At 43.5% G+C, this 19,342-nt stretch overlaps 1 protein-coding gene across 1 annotated transcript in view; it reads left to right on the top strand.

The window, feature by feature from the left end:
* Positions 1-707: 707 nt before the first annotated feature.
* Positions 708-19,342, top strand: part of MAP3K19 (mitogen-activated protein kinase kinase kinase 19) — a gene marked incomplete at both ends in the record, with an annotated part of 36,302 nt that continues 17,667 nt past the window's right edge. The window contains 6 exons of the mRNA XM_080918140.1: positions 708-881; positions 3,569-3,757; positions 10,444-10,598; positions 11,225-11,340; positions 13,195-13,307; positions 17,203-17,293. Coding sequence (XP_080774266.1) covers positions 708-881; positions 3,569-3,757; positions 10,444-10,598; positions 11,225-11,340; positions 13,195-13,307; positions 17,203-17,293 — 838 coding nt within the window. The remainder of the gene's footprint in view (positions 882-3,568; positions 3,758-10,443; positions 10,599-11,224; positions 11,341-13,194; positions 13,308-17,202; positions 17,294-19,342) is intronic.

The following is a 19,342-nucleotide window of genomic DNA, read 5'->3' as shown; positions in this document are numbered from 1 at the left end:
CCTCTGTAGACTGTTGTGTATGTCTGTACGTCTGTGTCTTTGTGTCTGTGTGTAGAGTGTTCCACAGCACACATGTGGAAGTCAGAGGACAACTTCTAGGAGTCAATTCTCTCTTTCTACCATCTGGGTCCTAAGGATCAAACTCAAACACTTTTTATGAGTGCTAGAGAATTAAACTCGGGTTCTTATACTTACAGAGCAAGTGATCTTACCAACTGAGCCATCTTCCCAGACTCTGTTTACTCTATTTTTACATCTGTGTGCATATGAGGTGTATATATGATGTGAATAGATGGTGAGTGGATATGCATGCATATGTCTGTACATATGGAGGCCTAAAATTGATGTTGGGCATCTAATTTATTCACTCTCTCCTTTATTTATTGAGGCAGAGTTCTCTCTCCAAATTGAGCTACTATCACTAGCCAGCATGTCCTGAGGATCCTCCATTAGCCTCCTGATGTGATATTATAGGTGGTCGCCAAGCTTGCTTAGTTCTTCTGTGGGTTCTGAGAATTTGAACACACTGAGTGGCAAGTGCTTTGTCCACCTAGCTCTCCCCTTACCACATCCTGTTTTCCATATAAAAGAAAGAATCAAGAGGCAATTAAGGTAGAACATTTTCACTGGAACCACCCATTGTTTTGCCAACTTTTATGTCATTAAATCATTTTCTCTCTTTAAGGAAATTATATGGGACCAGCACGATGAACAAAAACAAATTGATTCATGATTTCCTTGAAGTTGTTTCAAGGGGTGACATGGAATCCATTTGTGGCCATATTCCTAAAGTCCACTCAGTCCTTGGAAACCTCGACTTTCAGCACCCACAGACCGGAAACACACCTCTCATTACAGCTGCGGAAAAAAATCTATCAGAGGTACAGTGGGAGGAAGCGAGGAAGGTTTGCCTTTGGTTTCCTGAAACTTGGGAGCTTCCTGTTTCTCCATCAATGAACTCCTTGCAAAGCCCCAGCTCAGGGGTCAGGATCATTCTGACAACACTATCTAGCTCAGCTTTACACTGCTTTCTGATAGATCTGGGGAATTTGTAGCCATTATTGTTGTTGTTGTTGTTATTTTAAGCTTCCAATAGCTTTTTAAAAAAGAATGTAGACCAGGGCTGGAGAGATGGCTCAGAAGTTAAGAACACTGACTGCTCTTACAGAGGTCTTGAGTTCAATTCCCAGCAACCACATGGTGGCTCACAACCATATATAATAGAATCTGATGCCCTCTTCTGGTGTTTCTGAAAACAGCTTCAGTGTACTCACAAATATAATAAATCTTAAAAAAAAAAAAAGAGAGAGAGAGAGAGAATGTAGACCAAGCCAAACCATTCCACAAACAACTCTCATGCAGTCATGTCTAGAGGCCATTAGTAATACCCATGCTGGCTTTGGCTATATAGCCAAGGATGGCCTTGAAGTTCTGATCCTCCTTCCTCTACCTCCCTAGCACTGGCATTACAAGTGTGGGTCACTATGCCCAGTCAATGCATACGGATAAACTCTAGGGTGTCATGCATGCTAGGAGAGCACCTAACCTTCTGAGCTGTATCCTCAGCCCTTGTAACAACTGCCTTCTAAAGTCTTCAGCGGCCTTCTTCATTCACACCACTTTGGTCCCCCATGTTCCCCTCTGCCATTACATTCAGCACACTGTTTATTTTTCATCTGTCTCTCTATTCCCACCACACTACAAGGAGCTGGAAGTCCGGGAAGTGACTGGGTTCCTTGTTCAGGGCTTAGAACAAAGATAAGTCACAACACACATGCTGAGCACCTATTCCATACTTGTTGAAAAAAATGACCTCATCATGTGAATGTAGCTCGTGCACTGTCCAGAAATACATAAAAGAAGTATCTGCAACCTCCAGGACTCTATAAGCCAGACCAGAGCTGGAGTAGATTTCTATTGCCTAGCAAGCACAAGACCCTGAGCCCAATAATTGCTGCTGTACAGACAGCTAATGGAAACGTAGATAAATGAGAAGTCATTGCAGAGGTGGGTTAGGGTACATAGGTAGATGATAGGTAGATGGTAGATTGGCTGATAGAGGTAAGTAGATGATAGGCAGCCAGATGTATAGAGATGACAAAAATAGATGCTTGCTGAAGAGTAGACAAATGATAAATAGACAATAGATAATGAGTTTCATTTTCTAAATTATAAACTACTGTAAGACTTCAGTGTTGTAATTTTGGGAGCTGTGGTTGTAGCTCAATTAGTAGAGTGTTTGCTTAGCATACATGAAGGCCTGGGCTTGAGTCCCAGCACCACATAAACCAGGAGTCATGGCCCAAACCTTTAATTCCAGAACTTAGGAAATAGAGGCAAGAGAATCAGAAGTTCAGAATTCTCAAGGACAGCCTGGGCTACATAATACACTGTTTCAAAAATAAATTTTCAATGCTTATATGGCTTTAGGAAAAAAAAAACTATAGATTTCTAATCTAAAAATACAGTTCTCAGAAATCACTCATATCACAGAGTTGGTTTATTGTTATTGGTGTTGGGTTTGTTGTTGTTGTCTTTTGAGAAGTGTTTAGTGGGCAGGTTGTCACTAGGTATCCCTGGCTGGCCTACAATTCAGTGTAGGCCACCCTGGCCTCAAACAGAGATCTGCCTGCCTCTGCCTCCCAAGTTTTGGGATTAAAGGTATGCACCACCACACCAGCCATTATAGAGATTCAATCTCAACATTTAAAAAGGTAAATCACAGCTACTTGCATTCTAATAGTTTGTTGTGGTGGCTCTGGGGACCACCTTACAGATGCTAGGCATGAGCACCAACCATTGAGCTATAACCCCACCTTACAATCCTCCATTTTTTATTCTGTTTTTATCTGCCTGTCCTTTATCACAAATGAGAGCCATGTCTAGTCTCCTATCTGACCCTGAAGGTACAGCTGCCACTCAAAAATATGAAGAATTCTAGAAACGGAGCTAGAGAGATGGCTCAACATTTAATAGCATTTGCTGCTCAGATCTTGGAGACCAAAGTTGTCATCCCAGCTTCCATATTGGGCAGCTCACAAATAATCGAGGTGTCTGATGCTCTTGTGGCCCTCATGGCCACCCCCACACACATATAAATTAATTAAATAAATAATAACTTTGGAAGCAGGCATGGTAACATACATCTTGAATCCTAGCAATCAAGAAGCAGAGGCAGGCAGATCTCTTTGAACTTGAGGCCAGCCTGATCTCTACAGCAAGTTCTAGACCAATCAGGATGACACAGTGAGACACTAGCTAACAGAAACAAAACAAAAACAAATACCTGGGTGGTGGTGGTGGTGTGCATCTTTAATCCCAGCACTCGGCAGGCAGAGGCAAGTGGATCTCTGAGTTTGCAGCCAGCCTGGTCTACAAATCAAATTTTAGGACAGCCAAGAGCTATCCAGAGAAACCCTATCTCAAAAAACAAGACAAACCAACAAACCAACAAAAAAGAACTTTTAAAAATTGTCAGAGGGATGGAAACATATATAATTATGAACATTTTTAAGCTGAAAAATAAAAGCAGATCGTTTGAATCTTAAGGACTTCATCGTTTTTGCAGGTTGTTGAGATTCTTCTGGAAATGGGCGCAGACATCACCCTTTGCAATTATAGCAATCAAACTGCTCTCCATGTGGCTAATGGTGACATCCAGAGACAGCTCTTGGCAGGCAAGGGAATTCAGGCTCCCCAAATGCAGCTCCTACGAAGTTCGTGGCAAGGTGATCTGGAACAGCTTCAACACTTGCTGGTTAGTTACAGTAATGTTTACTGTGGGCAGAAGGGGACAGGTGTGTAGCAGACTATGCCGTAATATGCCCAGTACAGGACTCCGTAACATTTATTTTTATTTACATTTAAACTTTTAAACTTTGTGTATGTATATTTGTGTGTGTGTGCTTACGTGTGTGTGTGTGTGTGTGTGTGTGTGTGTGTGTGTGTGTGTGTGTGTATGTATGTGTTTACAGGTATACAAGTGCTCAAAGAGGCCTCAGGAGGGTGTTATATCCTCTGGAGCTTGTCTTATAGGCAGTTGGGAAATGTCTACTGTAGGGTTTGGTAGCCGAACTCAGGTTCTTATAAGAGTAGCAAGCAGCAAGTCTTAACTGCTGAGCCAGCTCTTCGGGCCTCCAACACTCCTTCCAAAGAAGAAAAATAGAGTTATTTTCAAATGCAATCCCATAATGTTTGCAAGCGGGAGAGTGGAGAAGATGCAGGACCAGACAAGACACGAGTAGAAAACACGATTCTAAAAGAACAGAGCAGCAACCTATTTCCATCCCCTTCCAGTTAAGTCAAGCTGCAGCCCCTGGGAAATGATGATCCCCAGGAAGACCCAGAGGACCGCTGTCAGCTTGCTCAGAGCAGTTCCCTGGATATCACAGCCATTTGCACAGTTGCTGTTTAGATCCCTTTGGGCCAGTGGCAATTATTATCTCTATCCTGAAAAGGGAATCAGAGAGCATATTGCACAATATTTAGTGATGCCCAAAGAACTTTAGAGGAACATATGTGTGTGTGTGTGTGTGTGTGTGTGTGTGTGTGTGTGTGTGTGTGTTCATGTGTACATATCTGCAATGCATGTGAAGGCCAGAGACCAACTGTAGGTATTGTTTCTCTGGTGCCATCCACCTTGTTGTTTTTTGAGACAGTCTCTCATCTACCTGGGTCTCATGAAGTAAGATAGGCTCGCTACCCAGGGCTCCTTTGGTCTTCCCCGTCCCAGCACTGGGGTGGGAGGGCATACCTCCATGTTGTTTTGTGATACTATTCCTGGGAGACATGAACAAACCAAAGACAGACCGAGATGTAGATACTACCAAAGAGACAAAGATAGGACATAGAGGATGAGGGAGAAGCAGAGAACAAGGGAGAGGGGGAAAGGTGTATTTGTCCCAGGGGGACAAAGGACTGCCTCTGAATAAAGTAGACTCAGATGTGGTCCATGGGAAAATGGCAGTTTATAAAGGTAAAAGGAGAAATCCTGTGTTTAATTTTAATTGGCATGTTATTGGGGGAGCCAAAGGGGGCTTTTGATTGCTGGACGTCAATACTTTCATAGCTTTAGGAGAAGAGAAGAGACCTTGTTGGCTAGCTTTAGGAATGTACGCTAACAGGTTTTAGCAGGGCAGAGGGAATGGGAGAGAAGGGCAAGGCCTGCCAGAGCCATGTTTACCCCGCTCAGACTGGCTAGAGTCCCCTCATGAAAGCTGGAAGCCTGGAGTTCACTGCACAACCTCAGGCAGCTCAGGGGGCTGGAGAATGTCCTTTGCAGTTCAGCTGGTCTAAACCTTTTAAGGTAGCTTAGCTGTTGTCTGTTCCTTCCAGGCGGTGCAGCCTGAGTCTACTTCTTCCAGACTGAACATCTGAATCGGACTCTCAGTAGTTATAAGGGAATAAATCTGGTCCATTTCAGGGAGTTCCTGAAGCTACTATGAGTTTTTCAGTTATTTTCTCTTCTTGTTGTTTGCTTTGGGTTTTTTGTTTTGTTTTGTTTTGTTTGTTTGTTTGTTTTGGGTCATTGTTTTGTTTTTCAAGGCAAGATTTCTCTGTGGAGCCTTGGCTGTTCTGGATCTCAGTGTATAGACTAGACTGATTTTGAACTCAGAACTCCACCCACGATTTGCTTTCTGAGTGATGGGGATAAAGGCTTGCACCATCACTGCCCAGGCCAGCATTTTGTTGTTGTTGCTGCCACTACTATTTTGTGTTCGTTGTTTTGTGTCATAAGATAGAATTTCACTATGTCCCCCAGTTTTACTTTCTGTCTAAATGAGCTTCCCTGAAAGAAGGAGTGTGTGACCGCTCCTTAGAACATACGCCTATTTGCCTCCCTTTAACATCCTGTGCTTTAATGTGCTCTCTTCCAAGATAAACCGTTATAATCTCAGAGGAAACTACCATTCAGCATATACCTGGATTTTTCTGTGGGCTCTGGGGATCAGATTTTGGTCCTCATATTTGCACGACAAATACTTTACTGGGATGTCCCGTCAAACCTGAACGTTCATTTGAAAAATGTATTTGTGTTTCTAATCGTGTGTGTATGTGGGTGTCTGTATGTGCGTTCTAGGCACATGAGTACAGTGCCCTTGGAGTCCAGCAGGGCACTGGATCTTTTGGACCTGGAGTTATGGGTGACGATGAGCAACCCAGCCTAGGTACTGGGGACAGAACGCAGGCTCTCTGCAGGAGCGATACAGGCTCTTAAGCACCAAGCCATCTCCCTAGCCCCAAGGATGTATATTTTTAAATGTTGTATTTGGGGGTTACTGATCCTCTTCTTTATATGCTTCACACAAAGCACCTTGCAAACTGTACGAATAACGGAGGAGTTCCGTTATTAGCATTTCCTGATTCCTGGCACTGACCTTCAGTGCTACTGTGAGGCTGTGTGATCTCCCAACTGAAAGAAAAGCCTTACTGCCGCTAAAAAAAAACTTTATTTTCTTATTTGTTTGTTGGTTTGTTTCTGGTCCCTTATGGTAAGGACATGAACAGATCAAGAAATGAAAGACATCTGAACCAGGTCAAGTTAAGCACAATTGTAATAAAACCAAAGGGCGTTTTCCAGTTTTTGTTGTACTTCTAAAATTACTGTTTCTTGAGCTGGGGCTTCGAAATTTTTCCAAAAGGCAATCTATTTTGTTTAATCACTTAATGGTCTTGTATGTAACTGTAACCCAATCTGTGTTTTTATAACATTACTTCATTTACCCATGAAGCTTTAGGGACCAAGCTTTGAGGAACTATTTATTGGCTGGAGTGTAAACCTGAGCTTAATCAACAGACACTAAGTTGGTGTGCTACTGTGCTCCAAATCACAGCTCCAAACTCTCATATTGGCTCTAGATAATAACAAGCATTATCTAAGAGGTAGTTTCTTCCCAGAGACTGAGAGAAAAAAAATTAGCTAATTCCCACGGCAGGCTGCTGAGGTAATATCATTATCTCCATTTTGCCCTGGGAGAAGCTGAGGTAAAGCTTTATTACCATAGCACACGCTGAAGCACAGATAGAGTTACAAGTGGCAATGGTCTGTAAAACAAGCGCTGGAGATAGTCTGGGCTTTCCAAAAGCTTTCAATTCTGATGGCATGAGTTTTATTTCATTCTCTCTCTCTCTCTCTCTCTCTCTCTCTCTCTCTCTCTCTCTCTCTCTCTCTCTCTCTCTTCTCTTCTCTTCTCTCTCTCTTTTCTTCCTTCCTTTCTTCCTTTCCTCCCTTCTGTTTCTCCTTTTTTTTACCTCTCCTCCTCTTAATCTTCTTACTCTTCCTCCTCCTCTTCCTCCTTGTTTTTCTTCTTTTCTTTCTTCTTCTCTTCCTCCTCCAATTCCTCCTCTCCTCTTCCTCCACCTTTCTCCTCCTCTTCCTTCTCCTTTTTCTTCTCCTCTTCTTCCTCCTCTTTTTTATCCTCTGCTCTTCCTCCTCCTCCTTTCCTCTCCTTCTCTTCTTCCTTCTCCTCTTTCTTCTTCTCTTCCTCCTCCTCTTCATCCTCTTCTTCCTCCTCCTTTGTCTTCTTCTCTTCCTCCTCCTCTTCATCCTCTTCTTCTTCCTCCTTTGTCTTCTTCTCTTCCTCCTCCTCTTCTTCCTCCTACTCTTCTTCTCTTCCTCCTCCTCTTCCTCCTCCTCTTCATCCTCTCCTCTTCCTCCTCTTCTTCCTCCTCCTCTTTTTTTCTCTTCCTCCTTCTCTTCCTCCTCTTCTTCCTCCTCTTTTTTTCTCTTCCTCCTTCTCTTCCTCCTCTTCTTCCTCCTCTTTTTTTCTATTCCTCCTTCTCTTCCTCCTCTTCTTCCTCCTCCTTTGTCTTCTTCTCTTCCTCCTCCTATTCCTTTCCAGATGTTAGCTCTAGGTGTTTTTATCAATCACCATCCATCTTACTGTATGTTGAGACAAGGTCTCTCACTGAACCTAGAGCTTATCAGTTTGGTTGGAGAAGCAGCCAGCAAGCTCCAGGGATCCTTCTGGCTCTGCTTCCCCACTATTGGGATTATAGGCATCCACTGACACACTGGGATTTTTCTGGAGGTGTTGGACATCTGAACTTGGATCCTCACACTAATAAAGCAAGCATTTTTACAAGTGAACCATTTTCCTGGCCCGAATTTTACTTTGACTAAAGCAACTATTGATATCCATATGTCACTTCTGCTTTGGCTGTGGTAACGCAGTTAGATGATATGTCTCCCTATTGTGAATCATTCATTCAACAATGTTCAGGGAGCATCTGCCCTAAGTGAGTCATACTGCTAAGTGACTTTCATATTGTGTAAGCAAGCAGGCCCATAGGGAAACACTGGCATGTCACCCGTACAGTCTAACTTAGGTCAATTCGTGACCTTAGAGGGTTGGAGTTGCTAGGGCCAGCAAGTGGCTCAGTGGATAAAAGCTCTCGCTGTGCAGGCCTGACACCCCTAATTCTATGTGCAAGACCCAAAGCAGAGGGAGAAAACCAACAGAAGTTGTCCTCTGAAGGTATGTGCACACCTATCTTCATGCACACATCATATATAACATACCTGTATACATACACAAATACCATACATAACACATATGTATATACACACACATACACACAAACACCAGACACAACACTCCTGTATACACACACACCATACATAACACACCTGTATACACACACACCATATATAACACACTTGTATACACACATAAACACCATATATAACAGGCCTGTATACACACACATCATGAATATATACATACACAATAATTTTTTTAAAATAGGGTTGCTAGAGGCTGGAGAAATGGCTCAGAGGTTAAGAGCACTGACTGCTCTTCCAGAGGTCCTGAGTTCAAATCCCAGCAACCACATGGTGGCTCAGAACCATCTGTAATGGGATCTGATGCGCTCTTCTGGTGTGTCTGAAGACAGCCATGTGTACTTATATATAATAAATAAATAAAATTATTTTTAAAAAGACTGCTAAATTTTGCAAGTGAAAATACAGAGAACTCAGTCGTGTTTAGTATATCAGCTACAGAAGAGAAATTACATTCCAAATAAATCATTTATCTAAATTATTTATCATTTAACTTCTCATCCTTTATTATATCAGGGTTATGCTTTGTCTCTGTGTTTCTGTATGTGCACATATTCATGTGCATATATGGACACATGTGTGCAGGAGAAGTCCAGGAGTAACACAGGGGGTTTTCCTTAGTCTCTTGTCTTGTTTTCTCTCCTCTCCTCTCCTCTCCTCCCCTCCCCTTCCCACCTTTTCCCCACCCCCATCTCCCTCCTCTCTAGTTTATTCAAGACAGTCTCTCAATTGCCCAGAATTTGTCAAGTAGGCTAGTCTGGCTGGTTATTGAGACCTACCTGTCACAGCGTCCCCAGCACTGACATCATGGGTGCATGCTGCCACTCCTGGCTTTTGTTTTTTAATGTAGATTCAGGTTATTGAGCTTAATCCCTCAAACTTACTCAGCAAGCACTGTACTGATTGAGTCAATTCTACAGCCCATCATGACTGCTTTATCATCAACCACTTAACGGGGCATCCCTGACATTAACTTACACAGTCGTTAAATACCCAGCTTTGGGCGCCAACACTGAGATGCTGGGCTCTCTCCCAGGCTTGTGGGCTTTTACTTTCCCAGATCCTCAGAATAGGTCCAGTGAAAGAGTATAGCGAGGAGGCTGGACATGTGGCTCAGTTGGTAGAGGTCTGCCTATCATTAATGATGTCCTGGGCTCAATATCCAGCACCACATTAACCAGGTATGGTGGTGCACACCTGTCATCCCAGAGTTGGAGGTGAGAGGATCAGAAGTTCAAGATCACCCTTAACTACAGAGAGAGTTCAAGATCAGTTTGACCCCTGTGAGACCTTGTTAAAAACAAAGCAAAACAAAAGGACCTCCGCCAGGATATACATGCATGTCCTATTGATGGTCTCAGGAACATCAACAAAGCTTAGAAGAGAGGCAAACTCCAGGTATCACTAGGCTCAGCTCGAAGTCATTGTCCTGTTCCTTGCTGTCATGATGAAGCATGGTTATGTCGCCAGATTTAAGATAGTCAGAGTTCTCAGAGCTGGGTATTCACAGGCAGGTTAAACAAGTATGAAGGCATCAGCTGCAGATCCGATGTGAAAGTCAAAGACCTAGAAGATGGAAGAACAGTCTGCTCCCATCTCATCTGTTTGTCTCGATGTCCTGACAACTTCACTGGGCAGCCCAGACCATGAAGCATCAAGATGAAAACACAGGAGGGAAAATCCTGTCATGCTAAGAAAAATGCCTAAACATGGGAGAGGAGGGATATATTGAAATTAAGGTCGAGGTATACCTCAGTGCAATCCCTACTCCAGGAAAAATAAAAGGTTAAAGTGAGAATTGGCCACGCAGTGAAACTGCAAACATTCGTTTAAATAGGCACACGGAAAACCAGCAGAAACTAAACCTCTTGTTGTTAAAGGCACGTGAAGAGTTCCTGGATATAAATTTCCCCAACTCGCATGGTCTGACCCCTCTGATGCTGGCTGTGAGAGATGTGGACCTATTTGAAAGTCTGGACATATTAGCAGTCTACAGACCTGCCGAAGTTCTAGCCGAGCTCCTCAGGCACCACGCGTGAGTATGGGCGACCGGTCAGCACCGGCTGGAAGGTGGCTACTCCGCTGCAACAGGCTGAACTTATACACAAACCTAGATGACTGATAGTTTTATATCTTTATAAAAGGGATTTCATTGTAAGTTTGAGGAATAGACTAATATTGAGATGGACCATGATGCTTAAGCTCTTGTTATCTTATTGGTTTAGATCATTGCTATTTGGGGCTGGGGATGTAGCTCTGTTGCTAGACTACTGAGTTCAGTCTCTAGTACATATGTGGCTTATGTAACTGTTACCTCAGCATGTGGGAGGTAAAGGCAGAATCAGAAGTTCAATGTCATTCTCAGCTACATAGCTGAATTTGAGGTCAGCCTAGAATGGCAGCAGCTCATGCCTGCCTGGCCTATTCAGCATTAAGGATGGAGCACATGGTTTTGTGGGTACTAGGCAAGCAGCACCCTGCCAATTGAGATATGTCACTAGGCCTCCTGTTTACAGTTCTGAGAAATGGTCGTTCTCTCTGATGTGTTTTGAAATAATTATTATATACCTAACTTAATCTTTCTGTTTGTTTGATGTCAGTGTTCTTGTGTCTTAACAGTTTTAACCTAATAATTTTTGGTGCTTCTTCTGTTCTCCCCAGAGATCCTAAGCTTTGTGATTTCAGTGGCAAGTCAGCAATACATTATGTGTCACAAATTGGCAGCTGGAGGAAGCAGCAGTTACTGGACATCCTGACGAATTCTATGCCCAAACCAGGTCAATATTTCTTTCTGGACGTAGACTCCTCAGCTTGAAAGTCCTGTTTGAAGTCTTTATTTCTGTTTTACATCTGTTTAATAGCTTCATTTGTCTGTCTGTCTGTCTGCTTGTTTGTTTGATTGATTGAGACAGAATCTCACCTATGTATCTCTGGAACTCAATACATAGGTTTGGATGGCCTTTAATTCACAGAGATCCTCCTGCCTTTGCCTCCCAAGTACTGGGATCAAACGTGTGTGCCATTACACTCCACTTCATTTAAGTAAATCAATCAGTGACTCTCTATTGAGCAGTGACTCTTTGAAGCACAGGCAGGGTTATATGCACTAAAAAAAAAAAAAAAAAAAAAAAAAAAACTCTTGTTCAACACTCGTGTGTGTGTGTGTGTGTGTGTGTATGTGGCTGGCTGTGTGTCTATGTGCTGTGTGTCTGTGTGTCTATGTCTGTATGTTTCTATATGTAGGACATACGTCCATCTCCAGTGGTTTTCTAAGGATGCTGTACATCTTGCTTTTTTAATTAGTTAATTTAGTGTATGAGTGTGTGCCTAAACTAATAAGCCATCTCTCCAGCCACAAACCTTGCTTCTTGGAACTAGGATCTCTCACTTTTCCCTAGAACTTGAGCTTGCTGGGCAGACTGCCTAGTTGACCCCAGGGCTAATTTGACTCCACCTCCTCCGACACTGGGACTAAAAATTCACGCCTGGCTTCTTTTTCTATGCTGAGATTTATTTACTTTAGTTTTGAGTGTGTGGGTGTTTTGCCTGCATGAATGTCTGTTTACTACATGTGTATCTAGCACCAGTAGAGTCAAAAAAGAGGGCACCAGATCTTCTGGAACTGAAGTCACAGACAGCTGTTAGCTACCAGGTAGATACTGGGAATCAAACCACCCATTTCCCCACAGAGCAATCAATCAGTGCTCTTAACCACTGAGCCACCTCTCCAGCCTTTATGTCTGCAGAAAAGCACTTTGTCAACTGAGCCATCCCCAGGGGTCAAGCTGTCTATGGGACTGAGTGGTCTTCACAAACCCCCCATCACTTTCACTCTATGCCTCTCTCTTGCTACTGTATTATGAGGAGACCATCCTCAACCCACAAGATTCTTCCAGGGCAATTCAAGAGAGCAACCTAGTTACTGGCCAGCACAGCTTTTAGGCAAATCATTTTTGAAGAGAATAGAGAGGCTTCCTCCCACCCACACACCAACAGAAGTCCATTCAGGGGTTCATCTTTCGTGAAAGGAAAAGGGCAAATGTCTTTCCTCTTTCCCCCTTCTGTAGGACCCTGGGAGATGGAATCATCAACCCTGTTGATGTCTCAGAGGGTTGAAAAGCTTTTCTCCCGTGTTCTGGCACCTCAGAGGCTGTGGCTCTGAGAATAGTCATTGAGAATGAGTTGCTATAATTATGTTGAGCCAATTCTGACTCTTGGTAACTTTTTTTTTGCAATCATGTGTGTGAAGTATGTATGCAATGTGTGTGTGTGCACGAGTGTGTGTGCACGAGTGTGTGTATGTGTGTGTGTATGCACGTACATGTACGCTAGAGGTTAACATCAGATGTCTTTGCCTAAAGTGAGTTCTCTCACTAAACCTGGAACACACTGCCCCTCCTAGGGGAGGTGGGCACCTTGCCCTGCAGATATCTTGCCTTCACCCTTTTGGTGTACAAATCACAAGCAGTCACCACAGCTGTCTGGCTCTTATTACCTAAAGTTTCATCAGAATGCCTGACCATCATTTCAGGGCATCTTGACAAAATGAAGCTGATCTTAAAACCCAGAGACAGATCATCACGTGAGACTATTGGGTCTTAACAGAGCACGATGTTGGTTCTTTTTGGCAGAAAGACATGCTGAGTCACTGCTTGACATCTGTCATGAGGCAGGCTTTACTCCAATGGAGATGACAGTTTCCAAAACTGAAAATATCACCTTGCAGAGCATCAGCAGCAGTGAGGTAAGAGGAAACAGGCAGGGAATGGGGAGGAGGGCGGAGAGGTAGCTCAGCAGTGAAGAATGCGCTCTGCATCTGCCAAGGACACAGGTTCAGTCCCCAGCGCCTGCACGGTAACTCACGACCACCTGTAACTCCATTGTAAGGAATATAATCATATATGATTTATATCAGTATCATGTATGTGTACTTTTGAAGCAGTCTTGTTATACTGTTAGAACTTACTGTGTAGTCCTTAGTGTAAGCTGGTCTTGAACTCCTACTTTAGCTTCCCAGGATCTCACAGTGTGTAACACCACATTTGGCTGATTCATTAGAGTATTAATACAATCATTTTAAAACTGTAAATTAGGGGGCTAGAGAAATGGCTCAGTAGTTAAGAGCACCAGCTGCTCTTCCAGAAGACTTGGATTTGATCCCTGGCACCCACATGGGAGCTCAGAACCATCTGAAACTCCACTACCCGCAGATCTGGTATCCTCTTCTGGCCTCAGCTAGGACTAGACACACATGTAGGCAAAACACTCATTTACATAATTAAAAATTGTGAATTGGCTAGTTAATTTGGTATGTGTATCTTAATTTCTACTGTCACAACAAAATCCACATACTAAGTGAGTGGCTTATAAACAACAGAAATTTAAGCCAGGCAGTGGTGTTGCATGTCTTTAATCCCAGCCATTGGGAAACAGAGGCAGGCAGATTTCTGTGAGTTCAAGACCAGCCTGGTCTGCAGAGCAAGTTCTAGGACATCCAGGGCTACACAGGGAAACCCTGTCTCAAACAAAGTAAAACAAAACAAAACAACAAAAACAAAACAAACCAGGAGTTTGTTTCTCAGTTCCAGAGGAGTGAGAATAGGTTGTCATTGTGTGACTTTTTAGCCCTAAACAAATGTCTAGCCATGGTTAGAGTGCAGACAGAAAGATTCCATTCATAGCCAGCTTGGTGAAGCAATGAGCTCATTGGCTTATTTATAGGATCATGGGTGAGGGGCTGTATATAGGACCCTGGGTGACTCAAGACCTGGTGGATCACCAAAAGGCAAATAGGCAAATGGGGGATGAATCCAGGAAAGCTGCATCCTTGAAACTCGTGATTCATTCATTCCCCCCCCCCCGTCTCTCTCTCTCTACCTCTCCCCCCCCCCCAGTAATTTTTTACTGCTTATGTAGCCTCAGGGTAGGTCAGAGTCTTGGTAGCTTTATGAACTTCCTGAATCTCAGGAGCCCTTCCTCTGCAGGTGGGAATGTTTCAATCCAGCGAGCTATCCCACACATACACACTGGAAGACCGTTGGTTCCTCTTTCTGGCCCTCTAGTGTCTCGAATAGGGCCGCTCGAGCCACTGTGAGGGCTCCACTCTCATGAACTGATCACCTCCTAAAAGGTCCTACTTCCTCCTGCTATTACTCTGAAATTTAGGACTCAAATATAAAGTCCTTTGGGGGAGACAGACACTCAGTCTGTCTCTAACTCATGCAGTTTCTGCTTCATCTGCACTAAATTCCTTGTCATAGGATTCCATTTATTTTATATAGTTTTTAATTTTTTCTCATTAGTTTTAAATTTTTCAGTGTGGGAGTCTTTTCATTTCTGAGTTTTTTTTTTTTTTTTTTTTTACCCCCGTATGCTATTTAAATGTTTCAATTACACTTATTTATGGGGACTAGAACTCAAATGCATATTACAGTACACAGGGAACTCAGAAGACAACTTTTTGGGGTCAGTTCTCTCTTCATACCATGTGGGTCCCAGGTTCATTCTTGGCAGCAGGTGGTGTTCCCCCTGGACATTCCAATGGAGTTTTAAAGAAATCTGTTCACACCCTAGTTTCCTGTGCTTTATATTCTCCCCACCCTTCCGTCAGGCTTTAGAATCTTCCGGGAGTTGTAGAGTTTTTAAAGTTCCCAGCTAGACTATAGGGCTCAGTTATAAAACTGAGGTCTGGATCTGCCTTTCCATTTAAAAACCATGTATTCATTCATTCATTCATTCATTCATTCATTCATTCATTCATTTATTTTTGCCAGTCAGTCTTACTTTATTGTCATTGTCATTGCAATGGTACAGCCACTCTTTCAGCTGCTGCTTCTTGGTCCTTGCGCTTGGTGAGCCAGCAGCGCATGGCTCTCGTCTTATTGGGACGCAGGTCCAGGGGCTTGTGCTTCTTTCCCTTGTAGAATTAATTGCCTGAGGTTTTCCTTTTGAGTCTGACTAATGACAGTGAGGACACGGGCTATGGATTTTGAATGACGTATATCTTGGAGAGCTTGGACACAGCACTGCCTTGTCACTTTGGTATGCGAAGCTGGGACAGTTCCACCTTCAGATCATCCAATTGTTTCAACAGCTCCTCCGTCTTGTTGCGCAGGTCCTGAGCCTCCATCTTGGCCATTGCTGCGTTGCTCACGGCTAAGGTCACGCTTATTTTTGAGACAGGTCCCATGCATCCCAGGCTGGCCTCAACCTCCTCGCATAACCAAGAATGACCTTGAACTCCAGAGACCTCTGCCTCTTCTTCCCAATTGCTGAGATTACAAGCATGTGCCACCATGCCCGGTTTCATATGGTTTTGGACCCAATCAGTTACACTCCCAACCTAGATATAGAAAATTAAAAGCACAAAATCAATAGTAAGAACTCTCCAGGAAAGCATCACCAACAATAACTCTGAGGCAAAGGCTTCAGAAGATAAAGGCACTTACTACTACCAAGGTTGGCTCCCTGGGATCTACATACTGCAAGTAGAAAACTGAATCCCACAAGCTGGTTTCTGACCTCCACATGTGCACTCTGCCACAAACATTCGTCCTCACGGGTACAGACACACAAGTAAGCTCAGTAAAAGTCTTTTCAAGTCAGGTGATAATGGTGTGCACCTTCAATCCTAGCACTCTGGAGGCAGAGGCAGGTGGATCTTTGTGAGTTCAAGGCCAACCTGGGCTACAGAGCAAGTTCCGGGACAGAAACTCTGTCTTGGAAAAAAATATAAATGAAAATAAATTTTAAAAATTTGATATAATGACTTCTACCATACAAAGAAAACATTTCCATTTAGAGTTCTGAGTACTTTTTTTTTTTAATAAATTCAGTAGGCTTTCAAACATAAGGATTTTCTAAAAGGCTGAAGGAAGTTTGAAAAGTTGTGCCCCATGATCAGATCAGAAAGCAATTATAGAGAAAATTGTAATCAGCTTTGCTGCCTGCTTCCCTCTGGGGTTCTATTTGCAGCTTCCATGGGAGCAGGGGTTTCTTTTTCTTCTGCAATGCCCCAGGGATCCGCTGTAGGAATGACGTTGTTGTCCCTCTGAGGTTGCTTCCCTGTGACTGTGGCTAAGGATTCTTTCCACTTATCCATGCAGACAGTATTTGTGGCAGCTTAGCGGCCGGGATGCTGAACCCATAAAGCAGAAAATACTGAGGGTGAGATTTCAGCTTTGATCTTCTGTTTTCATTATGCAGTGAATCACTTCTATTCCCAGGGGACTGAACCATCCTCGAGGCTTAAGTCCTAAATACTTTATCCAATTTAGAAGGAATCCACAGTGCCAAAGTTTACCCTTGGAAAGTCGGCATCCACTTTGCCAGCAAAATAGTATGTTGAATGACGACTTAAATATTTAAAATTTAAAAGTGTGTCTGTTCACACATGGGCGTATACATGTGCATTCATGTGGAAGCCAGAGGTCAACCTTGGCTATTGCTGCTCAGCAGCCTATGGTTGGCTGACGCCAGGTATCCCCACATGCTTCTGCTTCCCAGGGCTGGTATTACAAACGTGTGCCACAACACTAACCTTTTTTAATGTGGATTGTGCTTACTGAACTCAGGTGCTTATGCCTGTGTGGCAAGTGTTTGAACATCTCTCCAGAACTTTTGTTCTGTGATTTTTACAGGACTTTGACCTTGAAGATGACTTCAGCCCATCCATATTGGCTGGGGAAGGAGCAGCTCCCAGGGGTGAAGGCTGGCCAAGAAGGACAGAAGGTATCTACTTCCATCTATGACTTGTCCCTAAAGGTAGCACTGGTGCTTTGGGGTTCTCTGGCAATTTCAGAAGTATGTGTTGCAACTTTGAAAACAACAGACTAAAAAAGAAAACAAAAGTTGGAGAGATAGCTTTACAAACAGAAGGCTCCAAGTTTGTACTCCAGAGCCCACATAAAAAGTGCTGCTTGTGCTGTGAGTTTGTGATCCAGATGCCCCAGACTACCTGGTGAGTTTCAGGCCTGGGAGAGACTCTGTTCCCCCAAAACAAAAACAAAACTCACAAACAAGAAATGGACAGCGTCTGAGAAATGACTCGCTGGCTTTACGTGTATGCTCACATACATAAACACACACATTCAGAAAGGGAGGAGGAGAAGGTTAGGGAGGGAGGGAGGGAGGGAGGAAGGCAGGGAGGGAGGGGGGGGGGAGAGAGAGAGAGAGAGAGAGAGAGAGAGAGAGAGAGAGAGAGAGAGAGAGAGAGAGAGAGAGAGAGACTATAACTAAGCCCCCCACCATCCTGTTATATCCTTTATCTGAATCAGTCTTGGCCTCCGGCCCCTCCCCCATGGGCCACCTGCTCCTGTTCTCTGTAGTTACATAGTTACTGCTCCAGCTCAGCCCCAGTCTCCTGCTGTCTGTTTCCCAGCATTCCTCTCCTCTCAGGGTCTTCCCTCGGCTCTAGGATCCCCCCCTCCCCCTTTTCCAGCCTGTTTATCTTTTCCTTGGCCTCTGTCTGTGCTTGGCTGTCCTGGACTAAACAGCCTCCTTCCTGGCTTTCTTAGCCTTGTTCATTACCTCTCTGAGCACAGAGCATAATTTAGTAACAGTTAAAATAATGAGCATCATGAACCTGGAAAAATTGTTGAAAATAAAGTCCCCCTCTCACCCTCAAAGAGTTCTGTGCTCAAACTGCCTCTGACTCTCAAAGTTTAAAACCAGGTCCTCAGAAGGCCCAACAATGTCTCAAGACACCTTCTGGCATGTGTGTTAAATGATTTATTTATTCTGTCTGATTTAGGGACAACTGGATGTTTGAAATGCTGACTTATTTTCTGATGGATTTGTAAGGATTTGGCTTTCACACAGGTGCCTAGAGCTTTCTACATTATATTTACAGAGCTCTTGAGGATATATATGTACCCCAACCCGCCAGTTGGTCTTTTCCTTTTACCACGTGGGTCCTGACCACCAAACATAGCTCATCTGGTGTGTGTCAGACTTCTTACTAAGCAATCCTACCCTGCATCTGGAAATTAACATAAAACCAACCTTTTGATTTTGAGACAGGACACTGTCATCACCAAAGTTCACACTCAAGAAAAGTGCACTTTAGTCTCATGCACACACACACACACACACACACATACACGTGCGCAAACTTTCATGATATTTTAGCTGAGTATATAATTTTGTGGTGGGCCATATTCACCTCTCTCCTTGGCTGGAGGTGGTGCATACTTGACACAACATGTACTGAAAGACCCCCGAATTGGGGAAGCCCCTTACTCAAGTACTGGGAGAACGAAAACCCAAGAACTCACGGAGAGCCTATCTTGATGCAATCAGGCAAGAGGTTTATTTAGACCAGAGCTCTGGGGATGACACATATCTCACAAACCCAAACTCAAATGGGGAGAAGTATTTATAGGGAAAAATCACATAAGCAGTTAGCAACAGGCAATTTCATTGGTTCATTCAAATTGGCACACTCTGTCTATTTTGGACACGATTCAACTCTAGGCCACTCTATTTTGGGGAACACTGACCTTCGTACTTGGTTTTTTTTTTTGGGGGGGGGACTGCAGAGCCAGACCTTATTGAGTCCAGATAGTCTGGGGTTGGGCCATTACTTTGAACATGTTATTTGTTCTTAGCCTTGAGACATACTTGTCCTCGAGGCAGGGTCAGTAGGGCCAACTTAAAATTTTTCATTCTTTCAGTACATCCTGGAGAAAATGGCTAGGTCCCACCCTCTAACTAACATTTCTTCTGTGGCCTTTAGGGATAGGCTTATCTAAATAGACTAAAGCATTTCTCCCTCATCCC

This window comes from Micromys minutus, assembly GCF_963924665.1.
Source record: "Micromys minutus genome assembly, chromosome: 6".
NCBI classification, from domain to species: Eukaryota; Metazoa; Chordata; class Mammalia; order Rodentia; family Muridae; genus Micromys; species Micromys minutus.
The sequence above is the reverse complement of the archived record's forward strand: the minus strand, read 5'-3'. Positions and strand labels throughout refer to the sequence as shown.